This window comes from Saccopteryx leptura, chromosome 4 (genome assembly GCF_036850995.1).
Source record: "Saccopteryx leptura isolate mSacLep1 chromosome 4, mSacLep1_pri_phased_curated, whole genome shotgun sequence".
Taxonomy (NCBI): domain Eukaryota; kingdom Metazoa; phylum Chordata; class Mammalia; order Chiroptera; family Emballonuridae; genus Saccopteryx; species Saccopteryx leptura.
In genome coordinates this window covers 122,922,652-122,947,319 of record NC_089506.1, presented here as the reverse complement: position 1 = coordinate 122,947,319, position 24,668 = coordinate 122,922,652, and the positions used below count along the sequence as shown (strand labels likewise).

The window sequence follows — 24,668 nt, the reverse complement described above, 5'->3', positions numbered from 1 at the left end:
AATTAGCGATGAATTACTTCATTCCAATTAGTGGTTTAACCACAAATAACTAGATTCGGCATGAACACCTGAGTGGACCCTCAAGCGCAAAGGTTCACATCTCTCCCGCACAAACTTTAGATAGCAAAAAAGTGGATTATAAGGGCCTAAAGCCAGAGTTCAAATCTTGCAGTTAACTGTAAACATCTCTTCATGAAACAAGAGGCTTCTGGCCACCTCTTCTGTACCGAATCCCACTTGTGAGTAGGAGGGGTGTTCACTTCCTGCACATTACGTCTCCGGAGATGATGCTCCTTGTTCTGGAAGTACCTCCCACCACGGGCAGGGCCTACCGTGCCCTGACTAGAACCAGGTCCATTTCTTCCCAGCTGTCTTCAGTAGGGTGGTGCTGCGTGTACTCACCCTCACTCACCTCCCTTCTAGTGGGCTACACCTTCACCACAGAACAGAGGAAACAATGTGTCCATCAGAATCAGAACCCAGGACCTGACCCTCACTACCCTGAGTCTGGGCTACTCTCCATTAGCCATGCAGGGAGGGCTCTGATCATGGCTCGCTGAAACCCAACAGGCAGAACCCACAGGAGGTAGGCTGAGTGGCTATCAAAAACCTCCAAACAGAATCCCATATTCAAATGTCCATCCTGCCCTCCCTTAGACACAACTTACCTTCATGAGCTCAAAAAACTCTGTGGGGGAAGAAAGCACCCGGATGTGGGAGCTGCAGACGCCAAACTCTGGGACCAGGTTTCTGATCCATTGGAACCTGTGCACACCTTCTGGACACAGGCAGCAAGGAGAGGAGGGCACCTGGGGGACAGCTGGGGACAGCAAAGGAGCCAACAGCAGCCATGGTGACCTGGTTAAAGAGACATGCAAAGGGCTATACTTCTCAAATACTTCCTCAGAAGTCTCTTTCAGCCCTGGCCGGGTAGCTCAGTTGGTTAGAACAGTGGTCAGCAAACTCATTAGTCAGCAGAGCCAAATATCAACAGTACAACGACTGAAATCTCTTTTGAGAGCCAAATTTTTTAAACTTAAACTATATAGGTAGGTACACTGTTATTAACTTAATTAGGGTACTGCCAAGCTGGCCAAAGAGCTGCACTCAAGGGGCCAAAGAGCTGCATGTGGCTCGCGAGTCACAGTTTGCCAACCACTGGTTAGAGCATCGCCAATATGTAAAAGTTGCTGGTTCAATCCCCCGTCAGGACACATACAGGAACAGACCAATATTTCTGTCTCTCTCTCTGAAATCAATAAGTAAAATATAGTTTAAAAAAAAAAAAAAGGCCCTGGCCGGTTGGCTCAGTGGTAGAGCGTTGGCCTGGTGTGCGGAAGTCCCAGTTCGATTCCCGGCCAGGGCACACAGGAGAAGCGCCCATCTGCTTCTCCACCCCTCCCCCTCTCCTTCCTCTCTGTCTCTCTCTTCCCCTCCCCAGCCAAGGCTCCATTGGAGCAAAGATGGCCCCGGCGCTGGGGATGGCCCCATGGTCTCTGCCTCAGGCGCTAGAGTGGCTCTGGTCGCAACAGAGAAACGCCCCAATGGGCAGAGCATCGCCCTCTGGTGGGCGTGCCCGGTGGATCCCGGTCGGGCGCATGTGGGAGTCTGTCTGACTGCCTCCCCATTTCCAGCTTCAGGAAAAAAAAAAAAAAAGAGCCTGACTAGAGGTGGCGTAGTGCAGTGGTCCCCAACCCCTGGGCCGTGGACTGGTACCGGTCTGCGGAGAAAGAATAAATAACTTACATTATTTCCATTTTATTTACATTTAAGTCTGAATGATGTTTTATTTTTAAAAAATGACCAGATTCCCTCTGTTACATCCGTCTAAGACTCACACTTGACACTTGTCTCGGTCACGTGATATATTCAATATTTATCCGTCCCACCCTAGAGGCCGGTCCGTGAAAATATTTTCTGACATTAAACCAGTCCGTGGCCCAAAAAAGGTTGGGGACCACTGGCATAGTGGATAGAGCATCAACCTGGGACTCTAAGGACCCAGGTTTGAAACCCTGAGGTCACTAGCTTGAGCATGGGCTCACCAGCTTCAGTGTGGGGTCCCCGGCTTGAGCGTGGATCCCAAGGACGCTGGCTTGAGCAAGGGGTCACTGGCTCAGCTGGAGCCCCCAAGTCAAGGCACATATGAAAAAGCAATTGATGAACAACTAAGGTGCCGCAACAAAGAATTGATGCTTCTCATCTCTCTTCCTTCCTGTCTGTCTGTCTCACTCCCTTAATAAAAAGAAAAGAAGTCTTTCTCAATTACTAGGAATGTGAGGTAGGGGTGGACCCATTTCAGATTTTCTCAACTATTTTAAGTGAGTCCAACTCGAACCATGCAGAAAAGTTTTCCCGTGAGTCCGTATTAGCTGAGCAACTAGGGAAGTGCAATGCCTGTGGGTAAGCCCCAGACTTTAAGCCGTTTCCAAACAAGTCCAGGTTTACAGTGGCCACAGTAACTCACAGCAGCCTCAGCCCTGCTAACGCCGCCCCCACACTGCCTTCAAGAGCCCAAGAGGGCTCCTGAGCATAGGGCAAGTCCAGGGTCAGTGACGATTGCCACCAGACCCCCATCAGTGTGACTGAGATAAATGGGGCTTTCACTTAGGCGAGGATCCAGAAAAGAAAAAACTTTCTCAAAATATTAATTAATTCAATACTTGACCCAAAAAATAAAATTTACAAAATATATATATATATATATATTTTTGTGTGTGTGTGTTTTTCTGAAGCTGGAAACAGGGAGAGACAGTCAGACAGACTCCCGCATGCGCCCGACCGGGATCCACCCGGCACACCCACCAGGGGCAACGCTCTGCCCACCAGGGGGCAATGCTCTGCCCCTCTGGGGCTTCGCTCTGCCACAACCAGAGCCACTCTAGCGCCTGGGGCAGAGGCCAAGGAGCCATCCCCAGCGCCCGGGCCATCTTTGCTCCAATGGAGCCTTGGCTACGGGAGGGGAAGAGAGAGACAAAGAGGATGGAGGGAGTGGGGGGTGGAGAAGTAAATGGGCGCTTCTCCTATGTGCCCTGGCCGGAAATCGAACCCGGGTCCCCCGCACGCCAGGCCGACGCTCTACCGCTGAGCCAACCAGCCAGGGCCTTACAAAATATTCTTAAGGGTAAAAACAAGTTTTCTCTTTAATACTCGGCTGTGGAGAGAAAAGCTGGAGCAGGAAGATGGTGGGGAGAGGTTGTATCCAGCAGTGCCAGCAGTGACGACATTGTCCCTTCCCCACTGGACACATCTTCCTCAGGAGATCACAGCCCTCCTCTGGGTGCGCCGGACCAATCACAGGAAGCTGCACCCAGGCCTGCAGTTCCCTGTGGCTGTGACTGCGGGGACAGCCCTGCCTAGGGAGCCACATCTCTGCTGCTCTGGGATTGGAACATCTGCAGAGCCAGGAAGAGCATGCCCCTCACAAACCTGGGCCTCATCTGAATTCCCAAAAACTGCAGCAAGAAAATCCGCCTGAGGCCTGACCAGGCAGTGGCACAGTGGATGGAGCGTCGGACTGGGATGCAGAAGGACCCAGGTTCGAGACCCCGAGGTCACCAGCTTGAGCACGGGCTCATCTGGTTTGAGCAAAAGCTCACCAGCTTGGACCCAAGGTCGCTGGCTCGAGCAAGGGGTTACTCGGTCTGCTGAAGGCCCGCGGTCAAGGAACATATGAGAGAGCAATCAATGAACAACTAAGATGAAGAATGCGCAATGAAAAACTGATGATTGATGCTTCTCATCTCTCTCTGTTCCTGTCTGTCCCTGCTATTCCTGTCTCTGACTCTCTCTCTCTCTGTAAAAAAATAAATAAAATTAAAAAAAAAAAAAGAAAATCCTCCTCAGTGTGTGACGTGTTTGCACACCTCTAAGACTAGGGGAAAGGATACTTACACACCTGGCGGGATGAAAGGCCACAGATTCCAGGAAGATGACGACAGGAACTTGCCTCCTAATGAAGCGCTAAATCGTCCCAGGGTTTGCATATGGCCCTACAGAAGCCAGATGGCCCACAATTGTGCTTCCCAGAAAGCCCACTGGTCTGTCACTGCCAACACAGGGCCAAGAAAACTTTAGTCAACATGGAAGATACCAACTCCCTGGATCCTGGGAAGCCTCAGAAGGCAGAGATGAGAAAGCCAACTGTCCTTGCCCGCTGTCTCTAAGCCGGTGGTGACTGCACACACATGCGCATGCATGGCATCACCTTGCTAAGTTTTTCTGGCTCCCAGGTAATGAGTAGCTGCAAACAAAAGGCTTAGATGCTAAACAAGGCCCTGGCCGGTTGGCTCAGCGGTAGAGCGTCGGCCTAGCGTGCGGAGGACCCGGGTTCGATTCCCGGCCAGGGCACACAGGAGAAGCGCCCATTTGCTTCTCCACCCCTCCGCCGCGCTTTCCTCTCTGTCTCTCTCTTCCCCTCCCGCAGCCAAGGCTCCATTGGAGCAAAGATGGCCCGGGCGCTGGGGATGGCTCTGTGGCCTCTGCCTCAGGCGCTAGAGTGGCTCTGGTCGCAACATGGCGACGCCCAGGATGGGCAGATTATCGCCCCCTGGTGGGCGTGCCGGGTGGATCCCGGTCGGGCGCATGCGGGAGTCTGTCTGACTGTCTCTCCCCGTTTCCAGCTTCAGAAAAATGAAAAAAAAAAAAAAAAAAAAAAAAAAGATGCTAAACAAGGGACTGCTGCTTCGGTTTCCCAGACTGTAGGCCATCCTGCTGTGCTCCAGGCTACCTTCCAGAGAGCAGCGGTCCTTCAGTCCAACGGAAAACCAGAGACATGGGAGAGCTGTGCATGGGAGAGCCTATCAATGTGAAGCCCACAGGGGCCCAGAGCCCAAGATGCACTAATCAAGCACAGTCCACCTCAGGTGGACAACCCCACAGGGCTAAGACCAGCTTACTGCCTGGCCTCCCAGTGCTCATCAGCACTTGGACCATAAAAAAGGAACCTGGCATCACCTGCTGCCCCAGGCAGTCAGTCCCCATACATTCTTCCTGCAAGCCAAGAGACTCAATAGGTTCCCAAAAAGGAAGATGAGGAAACACCTCCTTGGCTATCTGGGAGAGGGCAAGTGCAAACCTGGACCACCATCCAAATCACCACGTACCTACTGAGCACCAAGGAGGGCACAAATGAAGAGCCAGCACAGTCCCTGCCCCCCACAGACCTGGTGGCCTCACAAGCTTACACACCTGAAACTATGGGAGAACACAAGAGAATGCTAAAATTAACTAAGGAGGGTCAAGATACACAGTCCCTGTGCTTTGAGTGATTCCTGAGCTACTGGGGAGGCTTTGCAACTCCCTGCACACTCTGTCTTACAATGGGCTTTCAAAACCTGGCGAGATCCAGACAGGGAAGGAGAGGAGTAAGCAGGAACAGGCCAAAGCCGCCGTAACCAGAAAAGCCCAAAAGGTTCTCAACAGGCAGCCCAGGAGTCTACAAAGGTGTCAGCCCACAGCCACCTCAGTCCTGCCGGGGAGAGAGGCGCTCTGGCAGGCTAGGGTGAGAGGGGCTCCGGCCACCATTGGCAGGTCTCACTCCTGCCAGGCAGCTCTCCCTGGGAACGTTCAACCAGGGCTTCAGTACAAGATCTATTGAGGGCTTTTTCTGGTAGCTTCCTGTTTAATCTGTGACTGACAGGTTTCTTTTCCTTCAAGAGTAGCAGCCAAAAGCCAATCAAGTTTCAAGCATTTGCTGCGAAGAGAACCAGACCTTAGTGGCAATTTCATAACCAAAGAGAAAGGTGCTGGGGGCGAGGAAGAGCAGGGTGTCTTCTAAAGGCCCTCAGTGGCAGCTGCCAGGAGACTGCAACTGAACTGGCAACAGTCAAACCTAACTGCCACTGCAGGGCACAGGCAGCCTGCCCCACCTAAGTGCCTACCACTGGCTTCTCCAGAGTCTGCTCAGGGACCCGTTTCCTTCCACCTCAGCCAGGACCCATGGGTTTAGTTCCCACTTTCCACCAGGGAACTGCTGGGAATCTTCCCAGAAAAGGTTTCTCCCACACTCGCAGCAGCCCTACTGCACGGTCACCCTGGGCCCCAGGAGCTGAGCACCTGCACCAGGACTTCCCTTCACTCCAAGGAGCTTTCCTAAGAAACCTCATGTTCTGGGTCAGAAACCTCACCCCACGGATCTGAGGAGGCAGGAAGCTGGGCTCACTTTACCAAACACACACAGCCCTGGCACAGTCACATTTAGGGAACTAAACAATGCACACATATGTACACACACACAATTCCCACATCTACACCTGGGCTCCCAAGTCACCCCTTCTCGATACCACTAGCCCCCATTTCTAGTCACAGGGAGGAGAAAGTGCAGGGCCACGGTTCTCTGTCGGCCCCCTCCATACTCTGGATGTCAGAGGCGTTTTGGGAACAGGATTCAAATTCCAAACAAACAATACAAACTGACCCCTAGCCCACAATTCTACGGTGAAATGAGACTGGCATCCTTTCCAAAGGGCATGCTCTAGCAACCACAGCGCACCTGACTTGGGTAAAGATTCAGCCATGTGGTTTAAGGCTTCCCTTGGAAGCTGCAGACAAATTCCCTGAACTGGGGGATGGGCTGGACCTAAGTACCAAGGACCTCTGACCTGGGACTCCATTCTACCACCAGAGAGGGTTTTGGGGAGTGGGGTGAGAGGATGGGAGAGTGGGTAGCCAGGTGACTCTAGGGGGCACAGTGAGTATGAAGGAAGGGGGTGCTGAGAGGACGGCAGCTTCTTCCCATCTTTACCAAGAGGAATCCACATCTAAGCTGCCTTGACTAAGGACAGTGCGTACTGATGCTCTTGTCCCTGAACGCCTGGACTGAGGGCCACCACTAAGCGAGGACAGTAGATGCCTACCTGGCCCTAGACAGGACAATGAAGACCACCCACCTCATGAGGCATGGGACGGCCATGGGATGTGAGTTCAGAGTAGTCCGCCACACTGAGCCAGCGAGAGCAGAGCCACAGCTGAGATCCTCCAGGCATACCTCCTCCAGGGAACCTCAGGGACACAGACAGTGCTGCTCTTCGTGGCAGACAGGAGTCCTCCAGGTTACCAAACTGAAGCTGCCCATACCCATGGGAAAATATGGCCACCGCCAGCATTTCTCCTTTGTCCAGATGTGCAACAGTGGACCTGAGTCTCACAGAGCTCCTTGTGGTCAGTGCAGACACATGAGACACAGTAAGCAGGCCAGTCTACTAGGGTTTTTTCAAAACAGTGTGCATGGGACACTGAACAAAGAATAGAGTGATGCCAGAAAACTGTCCTCAGATGCTAACCTCAACTCCACGCTGGACAGTGCAGGATTTTGAGCCTCTGTATGGAACATGGGCATTAACTGTCCCCCTCTGTGGGCTCAGAGCCTTGGTCAAAAGCTGTGTGAGCCTTCGGGAACTCTAAGATAAGATTCGTGGTACAGCCTGACCAGGCGGTGGCACAATGGATGGAGCATCGGACTGGGATGCAGAGGACCCAGGTTCGAAACCTCAAGGTCACTGGCTTGAGCGCAGGCTCATCAGGTTTGAGCAAGGCTCACCAGCTTGAGCCCAAGGTTGCTGGCTTGAGAAAGGGGTCACTCAGTCTGCTGTGGCCCCCCAGTCAAGGCACCTATGAGAAAGCAATCAATGAACTAAGGTGCTGCAACGAGTAATTGATGCTTATCATCTCTCTCCCTTCCTGTCTGTCCCTATCTGTCCCTCTCTCTGTCTCTACCACCAAAAAAAAAAAAAGAAAAAAAGATTCATGGTATAGACTCTGTGACTTGGGTCCTCTTCAAATTCGTAAAAAAAGACAGTTTTTAAGAGAAACTGCGCTCTCCAGATTGCCATATTTTCAGAAACTACTTTTTTAAGAAAAACCCACCCTTCCCCCTCAGTCATTTAAACATTTAAAAAAAAAAAGTGAACTAATGAGAAAAGAGCAACAGTCATAGCACTTCCTGAGAAAGGCTCAAGAAACTACCTGAATGTACCGTACTTCCTGGAGCCCTGGGCCAGCAGCAGCCCTTCCTGACTAACGCAAGACCCAAACTGCCAGGGAAGTGAGTAGATTACCAGATTCCCACAGGTTACAACGGACCCAGGCCCGTGGAACTTCCACAACAAGTGCGGCCCAAGCAGCCAGGCTGCCAGCAGCTGGCTATGCACTGGCCAGATGCCTCTTCTTGGATTTGCCCAAAAGGAAGGTGATTATTACATCGAGGGGCCAGAAATCTAGACTATAAACCACACCATGGAACATAAAAACAAGACTAAGAGACATGGACAAGAGTGTGGTGGTTACCAGGGGTGGGGGGAGGGAGGACGCAGGAGGGAGGGAGGGAGAGAGTTAGGGGGAGGGGGAGGGCACAGAGAAAACTAGATAGAGGGTGACAGAGGACAATCTGACTCTGGGCGAGGGGTATGCAACATAATTTAATGACAAGATAACCTAGACATGTTTTCTTTGAATATATGTACCCTGATTTATTAATGTCATCCCATTAACATTAATAAAAATTTATTTAAAAATAAATAAATAAATAAACCACACCACACCTCGGCCAGTCACTTGCACGAGGCCTATCAAAGTGCTGGGCAAGAACCAATCAATCAGTGCTCTGGGAATCCAAGCAGCTTTGACTAGCCTGACTTCCCAGCAGCCTTGAAATGGACTCATTACATTAATCAGATCATGTGTTTACAAGGGGATTATCTACCAGAACAGGTCCATCCCAGGCTCCATCCTACGCTGTCTTCTGTCTGTCTATCCACACAACTGAGCCAGCCGGACTCACTGCCAGCAGCAGTGGGCTCAGGGGAGACGCAAATTGGTATTAACGTAATAAAGCTCCACTTTATAAATCAGTCCATTGCAAATCTTACTTTAATTCCCCACAAAATCAGATTTGAATCATTCGGGGAAAATCACACTTTAATTTGAAATCTCCTCCTCCCACCTATTCTACTGCTATAAATAGACCAAGAGGTGACCCTACTAAACTCTAATGAGTAAGGAGGACTGGGTCCCAGCATCACAGAGTTCAAAGAAAAAGTAATTTCTGGAAATCTGGTGGTCCCTCAGAGCAGAAACTAATACCAAGTTGAATAAGAGTATGCTGATCTGCCGACACAATGTAAGAAAATGTAAGACAAATCTACTAGTTATGTTTCCCTCTTATAACTCAGAGAAGTCAGCCCCCACCCCCACCCCCAGCAAACACACACACACACACACACAGCTAGAATAGAGAAAATAGGACTTGTTTCAAAAACAAAGACTTTGCACATATAGCTCAAATTGAAAACAGTTTTTTTAAGGAGGCCACAGAAAAAAATATTTCCTTGTATGGCAGGCAAGCTCACGATGACAAACGCCCTCTTGACACATTTCCCACTAGCTCTCATCTATTCCAAATAACAAGTCAATTCTGCGTAGTCTGATGACTCCAGATCTGCCATAGTCAACTGAACACCTCCACTCAGTGCACCTGGATACCCACCCTCTCTCATCAGCCCCCAAACCTGGTCCTTCTTACTGTTTTAGTGAAGCATGCCACACCATCCACACAGTCACCCGAGTCAGAATCCTACCTCCTCAGCATGCCCCCCTCTGCCCAAACCCATCAAAGCTGACTCTACTGAGGCCTTCTCTATTGTTCCCACTGTCCCTGACTTCATTTCAGCCCTATTTTAGGTCTAGAGTCCCAGTGGTCGGCAAACTCATTAGTCAGCAGAACCAAATATCAACAGTGCAACCGACTGAAATTTCTTTTGAGAGCCAAATTTTTTAAACTTTAACTATATAGGTAGGTACATTCCTTACCAAGGTACTGCCCGCACATGGTATTTTGTGGAAGAGCCACACTCAAGGGGCCAAAGAGCCGCATGTGGCTCGCAAGCCGCAGTTTGCCAACCAGGGGTCTAGATCAGTGGTCCCCAACCTTTTTTGGGCCACGGACTGGTTTAATGTCAGAAAATATTTTCACAGACCGGCCTTTAGGGTGGGACGGATAAATGTATCACGTGACCAAGACAAGCATCAAGAGTGAGTCTTAGACGGATGTAACAGAGCGAATCTGGTCATTTTTTAAAAATAAAACATCGTTCAGACTTAAATATAAATAAAACAGAAATAATGTAAGCTATTTATTCTTTCTCTGCGGACAGGTACCAAATGGCCCACGGACTGGTACCGGTCCGCGGCCCGGGGGTTGGGGACCACTGGTCTAGACCATTAGCAAAATAAACTACACAGAATGCCAGCACTTGCCTCCCTGGTTCTTGGCCCAGAGGACTGGCTTGCTCCCAGCTCCTCTCTCCCTACTTTCCCTACTGGAAATGGTTTCAGAACCTGCAGAATCTCAGAAATGCAATCCCTGCTATTACCATCAACCCACGTCACTCATTAGCCTTCCTGAAACACCTGTTTCCCCATTCTTCACCCAGCCTACTCCTACTTTCCAAAAACACGGCCTTCTGCTCTGGTCAGGCGGCTCAGTTGGCTAGAGCATCATTCCAATGCACCTTGGTTGTGGATCTGTCCTCTAATCAGGGCACATACAGGAATCAGACAGTGAGTATATGGATAGGTGGGGCAATAAATTGATCTTTTTCTTTCTCTCTCTCTCTCCCCCCTTCTCTAAAATCAATTGGGAAAAAAACCTCATGGCTCTGAGATCACCACTACCAGGAAGCCTTCTGTGACTTCCAGGTGTGCCTCTTAGGTACTGCCATGACTTTTTTATCTTTACTATTATTGTTTCTTAAGGGTCTGAGCATCTTTTTTATTTTTTACAGACACAGAGACAGAGAGAGAGTCAGAGAGAGGGATAGACAGGGACAGACAGACAGGAATGGAGAGATGAGAAGCATCAATCATTAGTTTTTCGTTGCGCATTGCGACACCTTAGTTGTTCATTGATTGCTTTCTTGTATGTGCCTTGACCGTAGGCCTTCAGCAGATGGAGTAACCCCTTGCTCAAGCCAGCAACCTTTGGGTCCAAGCTGGTGAGTTTTGCTCAAACCAGATGAGCCTGTGTTCAAGCTGGCGACCTCAGGATCTCGAACCTGGGTCCTCGGCATCCCAGTCCGACGCTCTATCCACTGCGCCACCGCCTGGTCAGGCAGGGTCTGCACATCTTATATCTTATCTTTGTTTCTTAGTGAACTAGCACAGAATCACAGTGCTCTACACACACATGCCGAATGAAGGAATCTAGCAGTCCATAATAATGAGTCAGGTGCCTGCTTCAAAGCCAACAACAGTATTTTCTGGATCACTAATTAGAGGAAATGTTAAGAGTTCTGTCCCAATGGCTGTCTCTGAACTAAATGAAAACCACTGCAGTTGAATGAGCCATTCCCTTGCACCGCCATCCTCCTAGCCACGAGGACTCACCAGGCACTCCACAGCTGGGTCAGACTGACAGGCTAAACTCTAAAAGAATTTCAGTTCATGACTACATAGAACTATTATCAATGAATCAATGGTCAGAATTACAAGAAACCACATCATTCGGGGAATGAGGAATTGGGAGGTGCAGCTGAGCAAAGGAGCAGAAATGAAACCGGCAGCCAAGGGTGAGTGTGGCCAAGCAGACATGAGTAACCCCAACCACCATGGCCACAGAGAGTCGGAAAAAAAGTCTGCAAACCGAAAAAGGGTCAGAACCTACAGTAAGGTGACAACACTGGTCAAAGAACAGGCACTGTTTCCAAGGATTATAAAACAAATTTCTGACATTTGTGCTTCTGCCTTTGTGATTTAACTGAGTTTCTAGTGTAACTGTTGACCTGGAAAAAAAAAAAACTGCCTCTCTCAGCTTACTCAAAAAGAAACACAGGACCACACTCAATGCACCCACTGACACTATTTACAAAAAGGGCTTTGAGAAGTCAATTTGGACTATCCCCACCAACACAATGCCCACTCCCCTCTCAAAAGAAATACTTAAGAGGAATGTCTTTTGCCTGACCTGTGGTGGCGCAGTGGGATAAAGCGTCGACCTGGAACACTGAAGTTGCCGTTTGGAAACCTTGGGTTTGCCTGGTCAAGGCACATATGGGAGTTGATGCTTCCTGCTCCTCCCCCTTCTCTCTCTCTCACTCCTCTCTCTCTAAAAATCAATAAATAAAATTAAAAAAAAAAAAAAAGAGGAATGTCTTTTTTTTTTCCCCACAGAGACAGAGAGAGAGTCAGAGAGAGGGATAGACGGGGACAGACAGACAGGAACGGAGAGATGAGAAGCATCAATCATTAGTTTTTCGTTGCGCGTTGCGACTTCTTAATTGTTCATTGATTGCTTTCTCACATGCGCCTTGACCGCGGGCCTTGAGCAGACTGAGTAACCTCTTGCTGGAGCCAGCGACCTTGGGTCCAAGCTGGTGAGCTTTTTGCTCAAGCCAGATGAGCCCACGCTCAAACTGGCGACCTCAGGGTCTTGAACCTGGGTCTTTCTGCACCCCAGTCCAACGCTCTATCCACTGCGCCACCACCTGGTCAGGCAGAATGTCTTTTTTATAAGAATTTGTGTAGACTATCCAACTTCCTTTAGTAATCAACTCCCATATTAAACAATGATTAATAATGAAGTGGTTTTCATATACTTTAAGTACATACAGGGAAATGACAAAATCGTCTAAACATCTTCTAGGAGAGAGTATTTCTTGAAATGTTAAACCAGATTTCTCAATACCTTGACACCAAGATGTCAAAGTCGTCGGACTTCAACTAACCCACTGGAATGGACTGGTTTTTACTGAGAACCAGTCACAGAAAATGGAAAGGCCGCCCCCACTCCCACTGGGTGCACTGCTATGAACCTTAAAAAGCCTGTCTGATCAACAGGCTTCCAAGAGTTTCATCCTATCCTGATTCTGTCACCTAAAAGTTCCCCTACATCAAACTCTTTTGCTGAAAATCTTCCACCATCACCCAATACAAAGAAAGTTTACGTTCTTTTCCATACCTAGAATCAGCACACATGCCTGGACCACAGATCTTGGTACCCAAGGCCAGGAGGTCAAATCTCACCCAAGTAGCACAGATAAAAATCTAAGACAGCCTGACCTGTGGTGGCGCAGTGGATAAAGCGTCGACCTGGAAATGCTAAGGTTGCCGGTTCGAAACCCTGGGCTTGCCTGGTCAAGGCACATATGGGAGTTGATGCTTCCAGCTCCTCCCCCCTTCTTTCTCTCTGTCTCTCTCCTCTCTCTCTCTCCTCTCTAAAATGAATAAATAAAATAAAATTAAAACATATATTTAAAAAAAAAATCTAAGACAATGCGAACTCTAGTCAAGGGTACAGTTCTATAAAAATTTTCCACCTAAGGATCAAATGCAAGGCTCGAATCTAATTCTTTTTTAATGTACTTGAACACAAAAAAACACCTTTTTTTTTTTTAATCTCAGCAATAGCAGCAGGCCTCTTAGGTCAGCATGTTCTTGGCAAGTGTTTACTCTGAAAGACCACTGCCTGAACAGATTGCTTCAAAGCCTACTTCACCATTTACACAACCCACTTCAGTACTTTTCCAGAACGCAGGCCCTTTGAAAAGCACGGAAAGGGGTTCGAGTGGTTCCTCTTCCCTGCCACAGTGGCACTGACGCAGGATTGCTTCACAGCCCTCGCCCGCAGGATGTGAGAAACGCTGGCCCGCAATATCCCGGCAGGGCTGATTCACGCCGCCCCGTTACCTCGCAGCGGGGTTACGTAAGGAAAAGATCCCCTCCGAGCTCCAACAGTCTCCCGCGACCAGACGGTCACATCGTGAAGCCCAAACCAACACCTGAGCTCAGCCCCGGCCCCAAGCGCACACACCCAGGCGCAACTCGCCCCAGGGCAAGTGCTCGCGGCCAGGAACCGGCTCGCCTCTGGGCACCGCGGGGCGCAGGCAGGCTGGTAGGCCCGGGCCGCCCCATCTCCGAGGCAGGTCGGCGCCGAGGCGAGGAGGGCGGACGGTGGGTCCGGGCACCAGGGCGCGGGGACGCGGGAGACTCGGGGACGGCCGCGCGCGCCCCGCCGCCCCTCTCACCTCCTGCGCCGGCGGTCCCAGTTCCTGCCGAGGCGGTCGGACAGGCGCCCCAGGAGCGCGGCCAGCCCGGGCCGCCCAGGCAGGAGACCCAGCAGCCGCCTCCAGAACACTGGCCCAGCCACCGCCGCCGCCATGGAGACTCGTCGCTTCCGCTTCCGGCGCGCGAGAACTTTATTGATAACAGCGCGCAGACACTGGGCGGCACGCGCCCGGGCAGCGGCCTGGAGGCGGCCCCGCCCCCGCAGCCTCGGTTTTCCCTCCCCGTCCGCGGCGGGGCGGAAGGTAGCCACAGGTGTGCGGTGGAAGCATCCCCCTGACTCAGCACCCACAAGTGGGACATTACCTTTCGGACCCCACTATCCAGTGTGGACTGAACCTGAGGCCGAGGGACCCCTCCGCCTGGAAGTGTGGGTTAGACCTGTGCAAACCTAGGTGACCGCTGACTCACTCCGTGCGCGGACCACGGCAAATCCCCACCGAGTAGGCGAGGCCATTCTCACCTTGTCAGCCCTGGTCCTGCCGCCCAGATGATGCACAGAGCAGCCCCAATATACAGACAGGCAAAGGACACTCCTGCTGTCACCAGCCCCCGCCCGGGAAGGGACAGTTCTGTGGCCCGATAAGCTGAAGGAGTTCATCCCTACCGCCAAGAACACTTTTTTTGCAGCTAACTTGTAAAAAGTAAAACGTTGCAGGATTCTGAGAGGTGGAAAAGCTAACTATGATCAGTAACATGTGACTCCTTGGTGGACCCACGTGGGCTGGGACTTGGAAATTGGAAAAACTGTAGGAAATGACCATTTCCTACTTATTGGGGGGGAGGGGGTTAAAAGGCTGCCGACACACTGTATACAAAACATTTCAAATTCCACTTACACCAAATTATCCACATTCCCTACAGGAATGTTCATCTCAGCATTTGTTCATGATATCAAAACCGTGGACACAACAATGGGGTAATTGGTCACATGAATAATGGTACCTCACTATGTTGGAAAGCTATGCTTCCATAAAAAAATTATGTTCTGAAAGAATATTTGTTATAGAAGAACATTTGTTGGCATTGGGTTAAAACCGAATTACTGCCTGACCTGTGGTGGTGCAGTGGATAAAGCGTCAACCTGGAAACGCTGAGGTTGCCAGTTCAAAACCCTGGGCTTGCCTGGTCAAGACACATATGAGAGTTGATGCTTCCTGCTCCTCCCCACTTCTCTCTCTCTCTCTCTCTCTCTCTCTCTCTCCCCCCCCCTCTATAATGAATAAATAAAATCTTTAAAAAAACACACAACCAAATTACCAAAGAGTAGTATGAGCAGTGGTCCGTGGCCCAAAAAAACGGTTAGGGACCACTGGTATAGAGCTTACTTTGTTTTGTTAAAAAGGGAAAAGAGGGCGTGTCTGACAGACAGATTAAATGCAAATACACCAACATGCTAACACTGGTTATTTGGTGCTATTCAAGAATTTACAAATTGTTTACAATTAACGAGTATTTCAAATTTATTTCAATTTTTCCATTAAGTTTAGATAGCTTTACAAATACAAGGTGGAATTTGGTTCAACTCTTCCAAGTCAGAAATGGTGAATCATCAAATTTCCTAACTTCCAGTAACTAGAATGAAACCATCTGTTTCATGGTTCCATTTTTCACAGTGCCTGGAACAAGATAGTGGCAGGGTCAAGTTGCTGAATGGCTATGCCATGATGCCCAGTGGTGAGCACCTTGTGGACCACAGAAGCACCCTAACCATCCTGAAAAGAGCTGGCTGCTTCTCTTTGCTTATGGTCCTTTGCTGGGTGAGGTATTAAGTGAGACAATCATAGTACTGACACCCTGGGAATTTCTGATCTCAAATAAATCAACATATTGTGAGACTACATTCGGGACAGTATTTACATTAAGTATAAATAGCGGCCCTGGCCGGTTGGCTCAGTGGTATAGCATCGGCCTGGCGTGTGGAAGTCCCGGGTTCGATTCCCAGCCAGGGCACACAGGAGAAGCGCCCATCTGCTTCTCCACCCCTCCCCCTCTCCTTCCTCTCTGTCTCTCTCTTCCCCTCCCGCAGACGAGGCTCCATTGGAGCAAGGATGGCCGGGGCGCTGGGGATGGCTCCATGGCCTCTGCCTCAGGCGCTAAAGTGGCTCTGGTCTCAACAGAGTGACGCCCTGGATGGGCAGAGCATTGCCCCCTGGTGGGCTTGCCGGGTGGATCCCAGTCAGGCGCATGCGGGAGTCTGTCTGACTGCCTCCCCGTTTCCAGCTTCAGAAAAATACAAAAAAAAAAAAAAAAATTTTTTTTAAATAAATAAATAAATAGCAAGCAATGACCCCATGCCTTTTGAGCCACACACTAACAGCCTCTGGCCTTCAGGGCTAGTTTGAAATCGTCAGAGCTACAACGAGAGTGAAGCAATTACAACTTTGCCCCAGAACATGCACATTTAGAGATTGCAAAAATTTTAAATAATGGTTTTCAGAGATTGAGCAATTTTTTTTTTTAAATATGGAACACTTCACGAATTTGTGTGTCATCCTTGCGCAGGGGCCATGTTAATGTTCTCTGTATTGTTCCAATTTTAGTATATGTGCTGCCGAAGCGAGCACTGAGCAATTTTTTAATGGTTCCATTTACATGATGACAGCCCAAACACTTTTTCCTCTAGGAGGTATCAGCTTGGCTGTTGATAATAAGTAGATAAGGATGGTGCCCCAGAGAGTCAGCCTCAGAGCCCCCCATGCTGCTTGGAAGGGTGAGCAGTCTGGGCAGACACCACTCCTGCTGCTGGGGGTCCTCAAGTCAAGTCACACCTTGATAACTTTGGAGAAGGCATCTGTCCTCTGAGACCCTCTGGTGGCTCGGAAGCCCATCAGCCAAGTCCCCCTCACCCACTGCCTTCTCGTTAGTCCATTTGCTTCTTCGCAAACAGGAGGTGCCAGGGTTAGAATGACGGGGTCGATGGACTGATGACAGAGACTGCATCTTCCCAAAAGGAAAAAGGAAACCCATTCAGAGAGTTGACGTCAGGGAGTGGTGGGTTGCTGCCCCTGATAGCAGGTCTGGTCTCCCTGGCAGGAAATACCAGGAAATCCTGAGCCAGGGGCCTATGTCTCACTGTCTGTGATTCAGGATTTTCCCTGAACTGAAAATCCTGCCAATGCAAAAGGAAGGACCCTCTTCCCCTAGTTTGCTTTGTGAGCAAGGGTCTCTCCCCAACAAAGGGCTGATAGCTAATTCAAGAGGGAAGAAGAGGCTGGCCAGCCCATCCTCTGGCTCAGTGACCAGAAATGTTCCTTGGTCACTTTGACTTGGGGGCTGATCAGCTGTTTCAGAGGAGTGTACTCTGGTTTTATAGGGATCACAGCCCAGGTACTCAGGATGGGATGAAAGCAGCCTTGGGCCACTGCTGACCGCACCCTCTACTCTTCTACTTGGTCGCTACCTGGCCTCACCAGCCTTACACTCCCCACATATGTTGCTGCCTTGGGATCTTTGCATTAGCTGTACCCTCCCTCTGCTTACAAGTATCTTCCGCCAGCTCTGCTTATCCTCCAAGCTCTGACCTTCCCTTAGAAAGGCCTTCCCAGCCATAACGCAATTTTATTTTCTTCCCGATATTTACTGTGATCTAATCTTATTCATTTGTTGATTGTTGTGTGTTTTGTCTCCCTCTCCCCACCCCCATGTGAGCTCTTAAAGCTTCCTGTTCTCTGAGCACCCAGAACAGAACCTGGCACCTGATATGGGCTCCATGGATGCTGGTTTAACAAACACATGTGTGGCAGGAGGTGGTCAACTCCAGAGCTGTCGGGAGCCGATCCACTAACGCTGGCTAACTAGGTCACAGCAGGAGAAGATCCACAACTGCTGGTTGACAAAGTCACAGCAAAAGAAGATCAATGGCTGCTGGTTGATAGAGTCACCGCAGTGAAGACCAACGGCTGCGGGTTGACAAAGTCACCGCAAAGGAAAGGCATATCGATACTTCCCCCTTTGACCTTTTGAATTAATCTGGCCTTATATCCCCCCTTTTCTGAGTGTGTGCTATCATTTATGGCACAGGGATAATAGTACCGTGCTTTCCCTGTAGATTCCTAGTAATTTCTTTGGAAATGAGACAGAAGATGTAAGTTCCACAGAAAAGCCTGTAAGCCCCTTGAACTGGGCCCATAAACATAAGAGGCTGGCCATGATATCCCTCATAAAGGGTTAAGTTTGTAGGAGAATTTCTTCTTATTAATTATGTTAGAAAGAATAAAGTTAGAACTTAACTAGCGTATAAATATAGTTAATAAATAAAGTTTAACTAGACAAACTAGACATTAGAATCTTTTTTTTTTTTTTTCATTTTTCTGAAGCTGGAAACAGGGAGAGACAGTCAGACAGACTCCCGCATGCGCCCGACCGGGATCCACCCGGCACGCCCACCAGGGGCGAAGCTCTGCCCACCAGGGGGCGATGCTCTGCCCATCCTGGGCGTCGCCATGTTGAGACCAGAGCCACTCTAGTGCCTGAGGCAGAGGCCACAGAGCCATCCCCAGCGCCCGGGCCATCTTTGCTCCAGTGGAGCCTTGGCTGCGGGGAGGGGAAGAGAGAGACAGAGAGGAAAGCGCAGCGGAGGGGTGGAGAAGCAAATGGGCGCTTCTCCTGTGTGCCCTGGCCGGGAATCAAACCCAGGTCCTCCGCACGCTAGGCCGACGCTCTACCGCTGAGCCAACTGGCCAGGGCTAGACATTAGAATCGTAGGTAAGGTGTAGTGGGGTGGCCTGTTGCGTGGCCTTGGATGGGAGTGCAGCTGGCAAGTAAAGAATGTTTTGTTAAAAGACTTGTTTTGTCACTGAAGGCAGTTGCTGGGCTTTTCTCAGTAAAACATTCTCATGAGATTTTTGTATTTTCCAAGAATAAGGAGAGGAATGTGGTAGGATTCATAGCAGCAATAGCAATTAATGCCTTCTGATATTGTGTTGCTACTAGCTATCTTGCAGGTGCACTCTATGTATCTTTAAGTAAAAGTTACTCTTAATGCTGTGTCAGTTTCTTAAATAGCAAGACTTTTGTAGTCTTGTGAAAAAAGAATTAGGACACTACATGAACTCAAGGCTATTTGCCTGAACAAGCGGTGGTCCTTTGCTAGTCCTTGATGATTTTGTCTGCTGTCTCTTTCTGCGCCCTTGACTCACAACAACAGTAAAGTAGAGTTATTAATTAGTACTAATCTTTTAGAAGTTTGTACCGATATTGTTATTACTATTCAAGTTATTGTATAACTGTACTTTGAATGACTTACCACCTGATTTGTAGCTTATAGATATGAATTAACTGTTATCTGGAAATATGTAACCATAGTGAAACTAAAACAATGATGTATTCAAAATACCATGTGATTGTAACTTAGTGTGTGTGCATAAAAAGTAAAGTTAGACCAGCCAGTGGCAGAAATACCTGGCAATAAATGCTAACCAGAGAATAAAGAGAAAGAAAAGAATTCGGCTCTCTTACTCGATTTGTGCCGATGCGGTCTCTTCCTGTGGGACCCCTGGATTCCCCCCGGGGCTGGACCCTGGCACAGAACCTCCAGGCTGCAGTAGGGAGCTAGTCCATTTGTGCTCTCCCCCTGAGGCTGCTCAGCCTCCTGGGGGTGGTTACTGATCTGCTTCACAGATGTTTGCTAACTTGGCAGCTCAGGCCTACCTTTTGGGACTGGCTTATCTAGGTCTCTCTCCCCCCAGGCCGCAGGCCCTTTTCCTTCCTTCAGTGACCCTCATCTTTTCCAGTCCTTGAGGCCCTTTCCCTAAAACTAAGACCCGACCCCAGCCCTTCCTGGCATCAGGCAGGCTGCTGTTCCCTCAAAGCAGGGCTTGGCAAACATTTTCTTTTTTTTTTTTTTTTAATTTATTCATTTTTAGAGAGGAGAGAGAGAGAGACAGAGAGGGATAGAGAGGAGAGAGAAGGAGCTGGAAGCATCAACTCCCATATGTGCCTTAACCAGGCAAGCCCAGGGTTTCGAACCGGCAACCTCAGCATTTCCAGGTCGACGCTTTATCCACTGCACCACCACAGGTCAGGCCAGGCAAACATTTTCTTAAAAGGCCCAATAGTAAATATTTTACACTTTGTGGGCCAAATGGCAATTACTCAACTCTGGAGCAAAGCAGCCATAAGCAATACAAATGAATGCAGCTGTGTTTCCAATAAAACTTTATTTACAAAGACAGTAGGCCAGCTCATGCACCATAATTTGCCATTCTCTGCTTTAGAAAACAGCTTACCCTGAATGGCCCCAAAGCTGGGAGAGATTGAGGTCTTCTGGCACCAGGGGCCTGAGTCACCAGTAACTGCAGGGAGGGCTGGAGGAGTTGAAGGTTGTCAAGAACAAATTTGCCAAACACTGAAGCTCAAATCAGCAATTTCCCCAGCAGGGGTGGGAGCCTGTAAAGGGTCTCATATTTATCATTTAAACTTTTCAATGTCAAAAAATCTTGTCAGCTGCAAAACAAAACACCTATTGCACAATGGCTCCCTGGCCGCAGAGAGGCCCGGGATCAGCTGGCATTTCGTCAACAAGACGCCGGAGCCCAAATTTCTGGAAATGCCTCCTGGGCAGAGCATGCTGGTTGGTTTCTGTCCTGGTAAGAGATAAATGCAGCTCTCATTTCCAGGGGAAGCTCAGCTTCTTGTGGCATGGCAGGCAGCCAGCACCACCCCAGCGAGGAGCTGCGTGCCTCCTTGCCTCCTTCTGACCCAGCAGCCCAGTGTGGGGGAAACACAGCGGCCATTGGCCAGCTCTCTCCCAGGGAATCCCGGCTCCCTAGGGCTCACTTGGGTGGCTGAGGCCAGGGGCTGGAGGGCTTCCTGGTGGAACAGCCCCCTGCCCAGCCTTCACCGGGAATTACAGCAAAAGGCAGTGTGACCCCAGGCTAGCATCTGAAACCTGATGTGGACAAGTCCTGCTTGAGATGAAGCCCCAAGCAGACCAGGCCCCCAGTGGGTGGGACGGGGGCTCTGGACTCCCAGACCCAGGCTTGATTTATTTCCAATTTCCGGGAGTTTAGGAGACAAAAATAAATCCCCGAAGTCAATTGCCCTTCTTGCCCTTTAGCCTAAAGAAGGGAAGGTGGGAGGACAGAGGCTGGTAGGCTTGCTGCGTCAATGCCCAAAGCTTCTAGAAGGGAGTGCTGGTGAGGGGGGGGGGCAGTCCTTCTGGGGGTGGGCCTGTGATGAGCTCTAGAGCCCGTTTCCCATCTCAAGAACCAACGGAAACCTGCCACTGATGCCAGATCGTCTGATTTTTCCAAAGAAAGCTCCCAATTCAGATGTGGATGTGAAAATGTCCGGATTTTAACTGTTGTCTCAAACATTTTCTTAAAATTCTGTACAGGCCAACCAACGCCTCTTTGATCTGCATTCTTCCTGTGGCATACCACTTTGCAAGCATCTTTTGGTCTGTAAAGAAATATCCCAGGCACCACAGGGGGCAGGGTAATAATGGGAGCTCACAGTTTACTTGTTTGTACTTCTTGAAGGTTGAACCATGGGACTCTATTGCCTATTTGTAAAGCACATTTTACGTTTACACAAAGTTCCAGATGGCAGAGAATGTGCCTGACCCACCTTCCACGTTTGGAGTGAGTAGACTATTCTCATCTTCTGGGATCCTAGCCCCTCAGGTTGAACCTGGAAGCAGAGGGCTGAGGCCTTCAGTGGGTGGGTGGGAGAATGAGGCAGGAGAAACCAGCACTAAAGACATGTGGTGGCAGAGTGGGCACCCTGACACTGGTGGTCTTGGGCCCTGCTTGTTGCTGGCACCTACGAGCTGAGAGACCTGGGGAGGGAGGTGACCTCTCCACAGCTCAGCTTCCCATCAGCCTGTGTGTGTCACCTCCTCGGGGAATTCTCTCTGTGTCCCCCTAATAGGTTAGGTCTCAATGATACAGTCCCACAGCCCTGCAGGCTTCTCCTCCTCCTTCCTAGTTTGTAGTGCAGTACAAATTAACTACTTGTGACATCAACTGTGATCAAATCTTGCCTTTCTGGAAAAAATCTAAGCTGCAAGAGCAGATTGATAAACTTCAGACATCTTGCTCCACCTTTGACACATAGTAAGTGCTCGATAATTATCTCTTAAAGTAATGAATGAATGAGTGTTTTTTTTAAATAAATCTTGCAGGGGAATAAGAAGTGACTTGGGAGTATGAGACGGGGGGGGGGGGGGGGGGGAGGGGGGACAGTAGACTCCCCAGCGCCTGCTTCATGTAGATTGGCAGTAAATCCTACTGTCCTGGGCCAGCCAGCACCTCCACCTCCACCTTCCCCCCAATATTTGCACTGCTGTCAAAGCACCTGCAGGCGGTGTGGGGGAGGCCAGGGCTGAACTCACCCCTGCCAGCATGTCTCTGAGGGCCTGTCTGGCTGTCTGCCCATGGCACTCCCCAACTCCCCGGCACCAGACCCTCCTGCCTCTCCAAGCCCACCAGGATCTCGCAGGTATGCCAGCCTGGAACCACCCCATGGCACCTGTGCTCAGGCCTGATGGTCTTCCTCCCGCCTGTAAACAGCCTGCAGAGCCTGCTTAAGGGGACTCTGCATGTGGTGCCTGGGTCTTGCTGGTCTCTATGCATCAGTTTTTCCTTGGGACACCTTAATTGTTCATTGCTTGCTTTCTCATATGTGCCTTGACTGCGGGCCCTCGGCAAACCGAGTAACCCCTTGCTTGAGCCAGCGACCTTGGGTCCAAGCTGGTGAGCTTTTTGCTCAAGCCAGATGAGCCCGCGCTCAAGCTGGCGACCTCAGGGTCTCGAACCTGGGTCCTCTGCATCCCAGTCCGATGTTCTATCCACTGCACCACCGCCTGGTCAGGCTCCCCTCTCCTTATAAAAACAGGACTTTGATGGTCTGCTGGTGCAAAAATAAAACTAAAAAAGTGACTTTGGGTGGGTCAACCTGCCCCAGAAACCTGGACTGCCACCAGCACTTTGTTCACAGCTGTAGTGGGCAGTTCCCTAGCCTGGGTGTAGACAGTCTGAAGTGCACCTTGTAAGGCCCCATGAGTGCAGCACAGGCGAGGAACCCCAATGTCACACTGTGGAACCTCATCTCTGTCCCTGATGGTGACTGCCACCTCCCGCTCTTCTCCCTTCTCTGCCATTTTGGCTGGTTGGGGACTTTAGGAACCAGAAAAATGGAATATAATTTTCCCTTTGAATTTGTCCAAGTCAGTTCATGACAAAGTCCATGCCCATATGTTCTTTGCAATGTGGAGGAGCCAGGGACCATCCTAGAGGTGTCACACATGGAGGTCACACCTGTGTGTGGGTGTGCAGCTCCAGCATCAGCTGCCTTGCTCAAGTGCCCTGCCCTCTGGTCTACTGTAGGCAAACAAGACAGATGCATCCAGCGGGTCCCCATTAGCCCCTAGCTCCCCATCTAAGGGCATCTGGAGCCCAGGACACGGGTCCCGGGAGCCAGCCACACTCCTCACCCCCTCTTGGGCTCTCTCCTTCTCCTGGACACTGCCATTTTAGCTCCAGGCACCAGGCCAGACCTCATTTGCATTGCAGCCCAGATGGTTTACCACAGCCTCACTTCCCAGAACTGCCCGCCACCCTGGTGTCTGTTCCCAGGGTGCGAAGTCACAGGCGGGCGCAGCACCCCTTCAGGGCAGAGAGACTATCCTCTCCCAGCCCCAGACAGAGCAACGTTTGTTGGTTTGGGGTCAGGGGAGATAACTGGCTGGAACTGACTGCCTTCTTTCTCTACCCCCCAACTCCAAACTTGGACCAGATGTGAATTCCTCATAGAGCCAGTAGGAGGAAGCGTCCCTCCCCTTCCCTCTGTACCCTACACATTTCAAACTCGCTGCACTCTCCTGGAGTCACCCCCCCCTCAACCCCCAGACACTCTGAGCATGGAAGAATGCCCCCCTCCCACTCCGGAGCCGGGATCAGGGAGCTCAGGCCCAGTTCAACCCCAGAGGGAACAGGAATCTGAGAAGGCAGAGCCAGTGGGTGGCTGGGCAGGTTGGTGGAGTGTTTTCTCTACCCTCCCTCAGCACTTTTTCTGGGAAATGCTAGAGGCCGGCTGGGCCTGGAATGTCAGGCTTGAAAGAACTCCTCCACTGCTCACAGACTCCTAGCTGCAAACCTTTTCATCAACTCTTGGTCCCTCAGGCAGGAATAACAAAGGCTTGCAAACTGGAATGCCATTTCCTGGTGGTAAGCTATTGTCCCAGCCTTGCCTGCCTGCCCAGCTGCCCAGCATTGTCTGAAACAGGAAAGATAGAGATTAGGGTCAATTTGCTGTGTGACTTCTACCCACAAAGGTCATCTCTGCCACAGCAGCTGCCAAGGAGGGACAGGGGCTTCAGCAGAGAGTAGCTGAGATGCCTCAGGGCCCTGATGCCCAATGAGCCACACTGGGGGCAACAGGCATCCAGGCTTCCAGGTCAGGGGTGGTGCAGGTTCCTCAGCATCACCTTCACGTGGAGAGCAGGAAAGGGAGGCGTCCCTGCCTCTGGTGCCTCCCCTCTTACCACCATCACCACATGAAAAGCTCCAGAGAGAAGGAACCAGATCATTCTCCCACCACTGTCAGTATCTCCAAGCCTTACCAACTAACTGGTCCAGTTGGTGTGAAATAAGTAACATCAGACCACT

General features: G+C 50.2%; 1 protein-coding gene and 1 non-coding gene across 3 annotated transcripts in view; both read right to left on the bottom strand.

Moving 5' to 3' along the window:
* The window catches only part of PGS1 (phosphatidylglycerophosphate synthase 1), a 48,305-nt gene extending 34,147 nt beyond the window's left edge, over positions 1-14,158 (bottom strand). The window contains exons 1-3 of one of the 2 annotated variants that reach the window (XM_066381412.1): positions 14,019-14,158; positions 11,960-12,100; positions 669-858 (exon numbers count right to left, since the gene is read on the bottom strand). In XM_066381412.1, the coding sequence (XP_066237509.1) occupies positions 669-858; positions 11,960-12,100; positions 14,019-14,152 (465 nt within the window). In that variant the 5' untranslated portion in view covers positions 14,153-14,158. The remainder of the gene's footprint in view (positions 1-668; positions 859-11,959; positions 12,101-14,018) is intronic. The other variant, XM_066381413.1, reaches the window with a different exon arrangement.
* Positions 14,159-16,515: 2,357 nt separating this feature from the next.
* On the bottom strand, positions 16,516-16,622 carry LOC136404613 (U6 spliceosomal RNA). Its single transcript, XR_010751334.1, has one exon. It is a non-coding gene; the product is annotated as a U6 spliceosomal RNA (small nuclear RNA).
* Between the last annotated feature and the right edge of the window lie 8,046 nt (positions 16,623-24,668).